Source organism: Scomber japonicus, chromosome 1, assembly GCF_027409825.1.
Source record: "Scomber japonicus isolate fScoJap1 chromosome 1, fScoJap1.pri, whole genome shotgun sequence".
Lineage (NCBI taxonomy): Eukaryota > Metazoa > Chordata > Actinopteri > Scombriformes > Scombridae > Scomber > Scomber japonicus.
In genome coordinates, this window is record NC_070578.1 from 35,719,147 (window position 1) to 35,731,023 (window position 11,877).

The window sequence follows — 11,877 nt, forward strand, 5'->3', positions numbered from 1 at the left end:
AAGTATCTCCTTGTTTGTGAATCCTATCCTAAAGTACAACTCCACAAAATCCTCCACGGCACTTATTTTACCAATTGAATATGGTCTAAAACAACAGGTTAGAATATTATGACTTTATTCTCGTAAATTACGATTTTATTCTCTAAATTTGTGATTTTTTTTTCTCAATGTGGCCCTAATACTCCGTCGTAGGTAAGAAACAAGGGGAATAACTAAATAAATTAAAGTCTTGTGCAGGTTAGACTGTGTTTTAGAGACTCTAAAAAGTTGAAACTTTAAATGTGAGCAAAATGATAACAATACGAATCAAAATCATAAAACAAACATATGAAGTTTTCTACCAAAGATCAATTTTGAGGTATTGGTAATTGACTTGACTTTCTAAAATACTTGAGCAGGTAAACTTGGTTTTTGGTACATCGTATGAGAGAGAGCAGCATTAACTCAGAAGGTTACTTGTGTTTTAATGTCTTCACATCATTTTTAACTTTTACGTACACATATATATATACATACATGTATTTGACTGGAACATCACAGCATATTCAAACACCATCAGACCACATTCATCTGACAAATATTTTATTCAACAATTAACTGTTATAATATTTTCAGCTGTGAGGAAAAATAAAATAAGAAACTGAAATAAAAAGCTTTCCATTTTACACAGCAACCACTTCAATGCTGAATGATGCTCTATGATGTCTTTGTTGCAACCCAAAAGCAAAGTCAGATACTTGGGAGTGTTTTTATGAATAAACCACAAAAAAAACAATATTGCAGTGTTGGAATATTAAAGGGAAGTTACTTTTTGTCTGAGCTTCAATAATTCCAAAAATAAAATTAATTTGTTTTTTAGCCATAATCAGGAAACGGAGGAGTTGAAGGAAAAAGTGATGAGGGTCTCAGGGTCAACCTTCATGATAATACGTCTATAAAAATAAACATTTCAGCTTACTGATTTATTGTGAATTAACTAATAAAAATCTGCTATTATAAAGAATGATTTAAAACTTTTTTAGAATAATCAGTTTCAGCATTTACTCTTCAGTGATCTCCAACCCTGCTCCTGTTTGAGCTGCTACACCCTGCATGTTTCAGGTATCTCTCCACTCTAACACACCTGATTGTAACGATCAGCTCGTTATCAAGCAGCTGAAACTCATCAGAAAGCTTAATAACGAGTTAATTATTAGAATCAGGTGGAGCTACTACCTAAAACATGCAGGTGACCACTGGTGTTCAGTATGATGTGGAGGAAGTTGTTTCATGTCACTGTGGACTTGAGATGAGGCTCTGAGTCCAGTCTTCCGCAGCCGCTGTAGGAAACAGGAAGTGGTCTCAGCCGGACTGTCCGCACACCTGCTGGTGGTACTTCCTCAGCATCTCCAGCTGAGCGGAGCGCACCAGGATGTGTGGTCGAACAGACGCCAGCTTCTGACAGGCTTCCTCTGGAGTCCAGCAGTGCACCTGTCAGCAGAGAGGCAACATTACTGTAAATCACTCACTGACTGACTGACTGACTGAGTGACTAAGTTAACCAAGCTTTCAATCAATCAAACTGTATTTATATAGCAGCTTTCAGGTGAATGTAGTTCAAAGTGTTTCACAGCTGATTGACAAGCTGATAAGTGGCGGTGTTTAGCTCAGTGGGTAGAGCACCCTCCCCGGTTCGAATCCCGCACCGAGCGGTCCTATCCTGCACGTCATTCCCCTCTCTCTGCCTCCTGTTTCCTGTCTCTCTCTACTTGTCTGTCCATTAAAAGGCAAAAAAGCCCCAAAAAACATACTTTAAAAAAAAAAGCTGATAATAAGACAGAAGTGGCAACATAAATAAAAGGAATAAAAGCAATTAACAAATTGAGACCAATGCATGCAAGAGGAAATAAGTGATAAAAATATTAAGGATCTATAATAAAACAAAAAGAAAAAAAAGGAGAATAAGAGACATTTATCCAAAGTTAGAATAAGAAATACAGTATAAGAGTAAAAGACAAAATAAACAGATGAACAAAATAATAATAATAATAATAATAATAATAATAATAATAATTTAAAACATCAAAACAAATAAAATACATGGTCAAAAAAACCTTCAGAATAAAGTTTTTTTGTTGTGAATTAACTTCTAAAATCCCAAAAGGAAGGAAGCAACACAGTAGATGAAATGGAAACTGGCTCTAACAATAATCTGTCATGACACACATACTGATGATATTCCTAAATGTTTTCCCTGAGTCCATGTGTTTATGATTCTGCACATAAAGATGTAGTGCTGTGGTCCTTCCTTCTTTCCTTTCCTCCCTCCCTTCCTTCCTTCCTTCCTTCCCTCCTTCCCTCCTTCCTTCCTCCCTTCCTTCCTTCCTTCCTTTTTCCTCCCTTCCATCCTCCATCCCTCGCCCCCTCCCACTCTCCCTTCCATCCTTCCTTCCTTCCTTCCTTCCTTCCTTCCTTCCTTCCTTCCTTCCTTCCTTCCTTCCTTCCTTCCTTTCCTTCCTTCTTCCTCCCTTCCATCCTTCCACAATAAGGACACAGATGTGAGAATAATTGCTTTATGAAGTGTGTAAAACCTGACGCTGTAATAGTTGAAAGACAATTTCAATAAAAAAATAAGTTATACAAAAAATAAAGATGATAAAGTGGTGTACTGACCCGTATGAGGTAGGCAGCAGCCAGCGTGGCGCTGCGGGAGCGTCCGGCCTTACAGTGGACGTACACGCTGGTCCCTCTCTCTCTGTGCCGCAGGGCGAACTCCACGCCTCGGTGCAGGTTCTCCAGGCTGGGAACGCCGGTCAGGTCGACGGTGCTCAGCCTCAGCTGCTCCACGCCGACACGTTGCCACTCCTGCAGCCGGCCGGCATCAAACACATCAGATTAAACATCAGCGTGAAGCTACACTCACGGCTTCTGGTTACAAACTACTCTGAGATGACTTCTGTTGTTTCAGGCTGACATATGTATGTATGTGTCCATATGTGGATGTGTATGTCTATAATATGGGGATGTGTATGTATGAATATATGTATGTATATGTATATGTATATAGCTATTTTTGATGGAAAAAATGGAAAAATGTAGCAATGTTTTATATATTGATAACAGTAAATATAGATGTAAATATTGACCTTACATATAATATTAGTAAGAAATTGTAGGATGTTATGAATTGAATTAAATTAGGAGCTAGCAAGCATTGATTTAAGAAGTAGGGGTGGGATTCAATACGTTTTTACTTCTTCCCACTCCCTTTCGGATGTGGTTGACGGAGCATTGCATCATATTTTCTGTTAGGCGTAAATTCACTGTTTTCAATGAGAACATTGTGCTTTCTTTTTTTAAATGTTGTTTTTGTTTTATTTTTTTTTCTTCTTTCACACATTCAAAATAAAAATAATCTAATCTAATCTAAAGGATCAGTCCGTGTTAAACCGACAGGCTTAAAATCACAATTATATTAATTAATTAATTAATATGCAGACTCTTCTTTCAAATAGCTTTTTTTTTCTGTAAAATGCTGCAGCAATACAGGAACATGCTTATTAGCACTGTGTAGCAGTACTGGACACCTTTTTTTAAAAAGGTACAATAATATTTATGTGTCAGTTTTTTATTAGTTTATCATCTTATTTTTACTTTTTTTTGTTTTATCTATGTAATGTGTTACAGAACATCTCGCACTGCAACCTTTATTCTCCAGTTTGATTTCTTATATTAAACCCTTTTTAATTTAATAACAATAATAATAATAATAATATTAATATCTTTTTGTATGTTTTGTGTTTCTTTTCCATTTTGTCTCGATGCTGTTCATGTATCATATAAAACTGTGTGTTGCCTTGTTGTTGAAATGTACTGTACAGATAATCTGACCTTACCATCATATGACTGGAAAGCAGTAAATTACAATTTAAAAGCAGGAGCCAGCAAATATTTGGCATTTTTGTTTGGGAACACGACTGAATGGATTAATCAATTATTGAAATAGCCGCCTGATTATCAACTAGTCAGTTTTAAACTCATTAACAGTAGTTAGGCTTCATTACATCATCTGATATAAACACAGGACAGAAAAAGAGACAAACTCTAGAGGAGATATCAAAAAGCTCAAAAAACAAACTTGTCTTGTCATAATTAATAACATTCATATTTTGTTGTATAACTTACTTTTTATTACACAAGCTAAATATTTGCCTTGAGTCTGAACCTTAAACTGAGAGAAGAAAAAGATAAGTTAACTCACCTCAGCAGAGTTGCAGAAATATTTGGTCTCATATTTCTCGTTCATGGTGATAACGCCTCGGACATTTTGTTTTTCTACCAGCTGCAACACAAAGAATAGTCACAGTGTTCAGTTCTCAGAGTCCTGGGATCTTTTTAAAAAGAGGAAAATCATATTGTAACCTGCTAAATGTTGCTATTTAAATACAACCTGCAAGAAAGTAAAAGTATAAGTATTATGAGTGATGTAGTATGCAGTATTACAGTAAAAGTACTGCAGTATTATGAGTGATGTAGTATGCAGTATTACAGTAAAAGTACTGCAGTATTATGAGTGATGTAGTATGCAGTATTACAGTAAAAGTACTGCAGTATTATGAGTGATGTAGTATGCAGTATTACAGTAAAAGTAGTGATATATTATTATATATGACATCATTAGATTATTAATAGTGAAGCATCAGTGTTAAAGCAGCATGTTACTGTTGTAGCTGCTGGAGGTGGAGCTAGTTTACACTACAATTTACAGTTAGCTAGTTTACTACTTTATATACAGTTAGCTAGTTTACACTACAATTTACAGTTAGCTAGTTTACTACTTTATATACAGTTAGCTAGTTTACACTACAATTTACAGTTAGCTAGTTTACTACTTTATATACAGTTAGCTAGTTTACACTACTTTATATACAGTTAGCTAGTTTACACTACTTTATATAAAGTTAGCTAGTTTACATTACTTTATATAAAGTTAGCTAGTTTACATTACTTTATATAAAGTTAGCTAGTTTACATTACTTTATATAAAGTTAGCTAGTTTACACTACTTTATATACAGTTAGCTAGTTTATACTACTTTATATACGGTTAGCTAGTTTACACTACTTTATATACAGTTAGCAAGTTTACACTACTTTATATACGGTTAGCTAGTTTACACTACTTTATATACAGTTAGCTAGTTTATACTACTTTATATACGGTTAGCTAGTTTACACTACTTTATATACAGTTAGCTAGTTTATACTACTTTATATACAGTTAGCTAGTTTACACTACTTTATATACAGTTAGCTAGTTTATACTACTTTATATACGGTTAGCTAGTTTACACTACTTTATATACAGTTAGTTAGTTTATACTACTTTATATACAGTTAGCTAGTTTACACTACTTTATATACAGTTAGCTAGTTTACACTACTTTATATACAGTTAGCAAGTTTACACTACTTTATATACAGTTAGCTAGTTTACACTACTTTATATACAGTTAGCTAGTTTATACTACTTTATATACAGTTAGCTAGTTTACACTACTTTATACAGTTAGCTAGTTTACACTACTTTATATACGGTTAGCTAGTTTACACTACTTTATATACGGTTAGCTAGTTTACACTACTTTATATACAGTTAGCTAGTTTATACTACTTTATATACAGTTAGCTAGTTTACACTACTTTATATACAGTTAGCTAGTTTATACTACTTTATATACGGTTAGCTAGTTTACACTACTTTATATACGGTTAGCTAGTTTATACTACTTTATATACGGTTAGCTAGTTTACACTACTTTATATACGGTTAGCTAGTTTACACTACTTTATATACAGTTAGCTAGTTTACACTACTTTATATACAGTTAGCAAGTTTACACTACTTTATATACAGTTAGCTAGTTTATACTACTTTATATACAGTTAGCTAGTTTACACTACTTTATATACAGTTAGCTAGTTTACACTACTTTATATACAGTTAGCAAGTTTACACTACTTTATATACAGTTAGCTAGTTTATACTACTTTATATACAGATGTAGCCATTTCAAAGTTCCCGTGTTTCCTTGATGGCTCCTTGACTGGTCCTTGACCGGTCCTTGGCTGGCCGATAATGGAAGCAGGGGGGAAATGCGATCCCCCCGCGATGACGTGGTCAATGAGGCCCCGACTGGGAACGCCCCTAAGCTGCCCGAGTGAAAACCAGCTGCAATGCCTCATTTATCCACGGGGAGGAGCAGTGTGTTTAGACCCACTGCTCATAGGAAAGACTAGGCTGTCCAACTATTAAAAAAAATTAACCGGATTCATCACGTTACAACCCTGTGATTAAACCTGATTAAAATACTAGGCTAAATATTATATACACTAATATTACATGTATTTACTTCTATTCTTCTGTATAAAGTCGCCTAATGAAGCACAATATTAATCCATTAGAAAAATTGCAATTGAATCTGCCGTACATCTGACAGGACACCGTGTGTCACAGGAAACACTCACGGACACTTAATAATTCCTCTGACTGATCACTGATCACTGTCACTGTCAAACCAAGAAATAGCCCATGAGACAAACCCAGTCTAGTGATTTAAAACAGGACGCGCTATTTAATACGTAGTGTTAATATTATATGGGTTCCCAATCCGACCATTTTTTTGTGTATTATTTTATCATTATTAAGGCAAAATAACTCAATTTATGTCCATGGACATTATAATGAATAGGCTATAGGCTTAATATTAGTTTACATCCAGCGTGCTGCGTGGACTTCATTACATCTGCTGCACCGCTGTTACCACAATTATGAAATGCTAAGTTTATACAGTCTGTGACGGTGACCCTCATAAAAGTAATATTTTACAAATCTGCATTATATAAACTAACGAAATTCGTTAAAGCAAGTCATTTGGCGACTTCTAAGTCATTCAGTTAAATTAAGTCTTTTGTGCTCCGCTGGAGAGGCTGCCAGCGTCAATGAAATCAGTGCGTCTTTTTTACACAAGTATCTGTAGCAGGCTACTGCATGACTCAGGCATGACTCAGAAGAATATGCTTGTACTTTTTAATCATAGTGCGTTGTGTTAATTGATCGGCTGTGTTGTGTGTTACCGGCGCAGCACGCGTTATGTGCGTCTTTTACGCAACGCATGTGCCGGAGGCAATTGTGCTTGAGTACACTTGGGTTTTGAGGTAATGTGAGTGCGGGCCAGCGGGGGACGGGGGGCATTCGCTTTGAAAGACAATGGGACAGCACTACCATCCCCCTCAACCCATCACCTTCGTGCTGGACACCTCCCCCACTGAAAATCAAGATCAAGACACTGTCTGTGCCCCGACTATATCCAGCACATATGCTACTGTATGTGTGGTTGAGTTTTCATTTTTACATCTTTTCTAAGTGAGTGAGGTGTGTAGTTGTAGATGTGTGTGGTGCCCCCACTCTGTCCAGCACGTATGTGTGGTTGAGTTTTCAGTTTTACACCAATACTTAATTAACTAGTTAGTTACTGTAATAATAATAACGAATCTGAATTTAAACTCAATTTGTCTGACTTATATTTATCTTTTTCATATAATTAATGCTCATTAAACTCTGTCTGGCCCATATCTGTCGCGGCATCTGAGCGCTCTTTCTCAGCCTTGCGCAGGCTGAAAACCTGGCTGCGCAGCACCATGACGCAGGAGAGATTTGACTATTATGAAAGCTCACAGTGACCCCTCTCAGAAAATAGTTCTGAAGTCCATGAACACTATTCTGATCTCTGTGTGATTTGTGTGACCATGGAACCAAATGGCCCATTAAGCCCAAACAAAAGGTTGAGCAATGATAATGCTAATAAGGTGGCTGGGCTTACCTGTCTTAAAGCATGCACTGAATAGACCGGGGTTGGCTGGCACAAATGCGCTGTATAATTGCACATAATCAAATACAGTCCTGTGGTCCGTTTTTGTCATTTCGTATTATTTATCTGAGCCTAAAATTAAAGTATGAAAAGGCTTTTTTTTCGTTTTTTGTGTTAGATTCAAAACAAATAACAAAATAATCAGCAGTCAGTAGGTTATTTAATTTCTTGATTTGATTCGATGAATCTGGATGACCTGACAGTAACAATTCCTAAAACATGAGAATGTGGGCTAGTTTGTGACAGAAGCGCCATCTTCTGGTCAAACCCTGTATTACAATGAATAGGCGGGTTTACAGGAAAAGATAGACACGCCCAGGAGAAGGAGGGGGTCTCTCCAGCTGCTGGAACTCAGCTGGAACTTGGCTGGAACTTGGCTGGAACTTGGCTGGAACTTGGCTGGGAGTCAGCTGCCATTCAGCTGGCATTCAGCTTGGAGGGGAACTTTGAAGTGGCTACTACTGTACAGTTAGCTAGTTTATACTACTTTATATACGGTTAGCTAGTTTACACTACTTTATATACAGTTAGCAAGTTTACACTACTTTATATACAGTTAGCTAGTTTATACTACTTTATATACAGTTAGCTAGTTTATACTACTTTATATACGGTTAGCTAGTTTACACTACTTTATATACAGTTAGCAAGTTTACACTACTTTATATACAGTTAGCTAGTTTATACTACTTTATATACAGTTAGCTAGTTTACACTACTTTATATACAGTTAGCTAGTTTACACTACTTTATATACAGTTAGCTAGTTTATACTACTTTATATACAGTTAGCTAGTTTACTCTACTTTATATACAGTTAGCTAGTTTACATTACTTTATATACAGTTAGCTAGTTTACACTACTTTATATACGGTTAGCTAGTTTATACTACTTTATATACAGTTAGCTAGTTTATACTACTTTATATACAGTTAGCTAGTTTACACTACTTTATATACGGTTAGCTAGTTTATACTACTTTATATACAGTTAGCTAGTTTACATTACTTTATATACAGTTAGCTAGTTTATACTACTTTATATACAGTTAGCTAGTTTATACTACTTTATATACAGTTAGCTAGTTTATACTACTTTATATACAGTTAGCTAGTTTAGTCCAGTGGTTCCCAACCTAGGGGTCGGGCTCCTCCAAAGGGTCAGCAGATAAATGTGAGGGCTGCTGAGATGATTAATGGGAGAGGAAAGAAGAAAAAACAAACTTCTGATACACAAATATGTTACAAGTACAAGTAGCTCCAAACTGTACATGAGTAAATGTACTTAGTCTCTCCTTTTTAAGAATGAGCGCAGAGATTTATTCCCTTTCCTAAAAAATAGAGAGAACAAACCAGCTGTTATTGTATATTTTAATGTCTACTAAGCGGATGTTAAAATTGAGTAAATGTAAGTTATTAGGTTGTTTTCCATCACTGTTGATTATTGAATAACAAGTTAAATACAGAGAGGTGCAGAGGAGAGGATGATAATATTTAATGAAGTAGATACTAACTGATATGATGCATTGTATTTTACAAGCTTGCTATATTATCCATTGTCATCATCAAGTCTGTAAATGAAAAGTAACTAAAGCTGTCAAATAAATGTAGTGGAGTAGAAAATACAATATTTCCCTCTGAAATGTAGAAAGCAGCATCACATAGAAATACTCAAAGTAAAGCACTAATACATCTCAATAACACTTAATTACAACACTTGAGTAAATGTTAGTTACTTTCCATCTCTGCAGCCAGTTAAATTTAAAGTTATAGGCATTTATATGAGACACAGACACACAGATAAGCCAGAGACATGCTGGTGTGTGATAGTCTGACCTGTTTTGTCATGGATCTGAAGGGCAGGGCTCCCAGGATCACAGTCCCGTCCACTCTGTCAAACCACCGCCTGGACGACACCTTCTCCATGACCACATTGTAGGCTAAAGTCGGGTAGAAGAGCAGCCTGGCTAAAGCTCCAGACATGGCTGAGTTAATGGACGACAACATGTAAAATTAAAATAAAAATAAAAAATAATAGTAGAGCCTTTTCAAACTCTTAGTGTTGCATTACCACACGCTGTTGTTGTGTCTGTGTATCCCGACACACATAAATGATGAAGCAGTTATGATCTGCAGCTCATGTCAGCCGGTTAATGTAGCATGTGTCCCTCCTCCGGAAGGCAGGGACATGTTTTTTATTTTGTCTAGGATAGTGAAGGCACGTTCTGAGAAGCCCCGCCCCTCATTCACCTTCTGATTGGTTATATTTATAAATGACAGGGTTTAGAACCAATCGAACGAGCAAAGAAAACGAACACTAGCCAATCAGAGACAGAGTAGGGCGGGTCGCTCCGTCGCCGTCCTAGGATAGAATGTGCCCTCTGAAAGACTGTTCCTCTCGCAAGGACTTCCGGTGTTAACCTTTTACATTAAATTCCTTCCACCAAACGTAAACATTGAAAACTATGTGAGGTTTAGAGGTATTATAATTATAAATTCTCTCACAATAATGACTTAGTAGCTCAAAATAATGACTTAGTAACTCAAAACAACAATTTAGTAACTCATAAAACAATGATTTAGTATCTAAAATATCTAAATATAATGACTTAGTATCTCAATAATAATCCACTAATTATATTTAGTGTGTGTGTGTGTGTCTTAACGTCTGTAAAATTGCCTATGGGCATCTGTACAATGACTGTTGTTAACACATGGTAGTAGAATTGACTGTCTAATTTCTTAGGAAGTCAGTAGTGTTCAATGGTTGGTTCATGTAGCCTACTACTTTTATTACCTTTTATGACTTCCCTTCTTCAAATTTCCACTAGGAGTTACAGTATAAAAGCTGAAACTGTGTCTCCTTCTCACGCCGTCATCTGTACTTCCAGTAACAAATATTCTACTACAACATATTATAAATGTACTTGAGTATTTCCATTTGAAACTACTTTTAAAGCAACTGAAAATCTAATAGTCAAAGAACATTTCAAAAATATTTCCTTTACCCTTCACTTTACCATTTTAGACACATTACCATGTTTTTCATAGTAAATCATTTAGTTAATCCAATGCTACAAGCAGTATTAACATATATATGAACAGAAAACCACATTATTTAGGTTTTAGCAGTTCAGAGAGAACAAAGGCTAGAAAGATACCGAGTGCAGCCAAAGTCTAATCACATATCACAACATATTTAAAGAGCTTACTGAGAGAAAGTCAGATAACAACACCTTTATGTCAGCTGATGCTTCATCAACGACGCTGATTAAATGAACCAAACAATAATTTACCTAAAAAGATATTGCTCAGGATTAATCAGTCCTGAGTATTTAATCCTTAACACTCAACCTCAGACTGTTTGTAAGTCATCTGTCCTGATAACAGAGTTTGAAAGTTAAAAGCAACAATGACTAGATTAATCAATTACTAAATATTTTCACAATCGATTGTTTTGAGTTGACTTTTTCTAATTATCTGATTCCAGCTTCTCGAAAGTGAATATTTTCTGGTTTCTTTAATCCTTTAATGACACTAAACTGGACGAAAGACGACAGTCAGGTTGAATTTTTTTGGTTTTGGGAAACAGTGATTTAATATTTTATAAACCAAACTAACTAAACTGATCAATTAATTGAGAAAATACTCCAAAAAAGAAAAACTTTATAACAAAAAATATGAGAAAAGTACGGAAGCGTATTGCATTCACTTGAATTAAAAAAAAAAAATCAGCTTTTTCTGAGTAATTTATTTTTCGGTCTGTTTTTTGAGGTAATTATTTGATTTTCGGAGTAACTTTTTCTCTCCTGTTTTTCTAGCTATTTTTTTCCCTGTTTTTCGGGGTAACTATTTTTCTGTTTTTCATGGTAATTTTTTTCAGCAGTCTCCTGATCATCTCTTGAGTCACCACGTAGCCAGCCTGAATGCATTTTAATCTTGTATCCATGGAGCATGCCATATAGGCT

General features: G+C 35.5%; 1 protein-coding gene across 1 annotated transcript; it reads right to left on the reverse strand.

The window, feature by feature from the left end:
• Window positions 1–464: 464 nt before the first annotated feature.
• ptpmt1 (protein tyrosine phosphatase mitochondrial 1) lies at window positions 465–10,052 on the reverse strand. Its single transcript, XM_053315270.1, has 4 exons — window positions 9,746–10,052; window positions 4,241–4,321; window positions 2,653–2,844; window positions 465–1,470 (listed from the first exon to the last, which is right to left on the reverse strand). The coding sequence occupies exons 1-4, from the start codon at window positions 9,914–9,916 to the stop codon at window positions 1,342–1,344; spliced, it is 573 nt and encodes a 190-aa protein (XP_053171245.1). The 5' UTR covers window positions 9,917–10,052; the 3' UTR covers window positions 465–1,341.
• Between the last annotated feature and the right edge of the window lie 1,825 nt (window positions 10,053–11,877).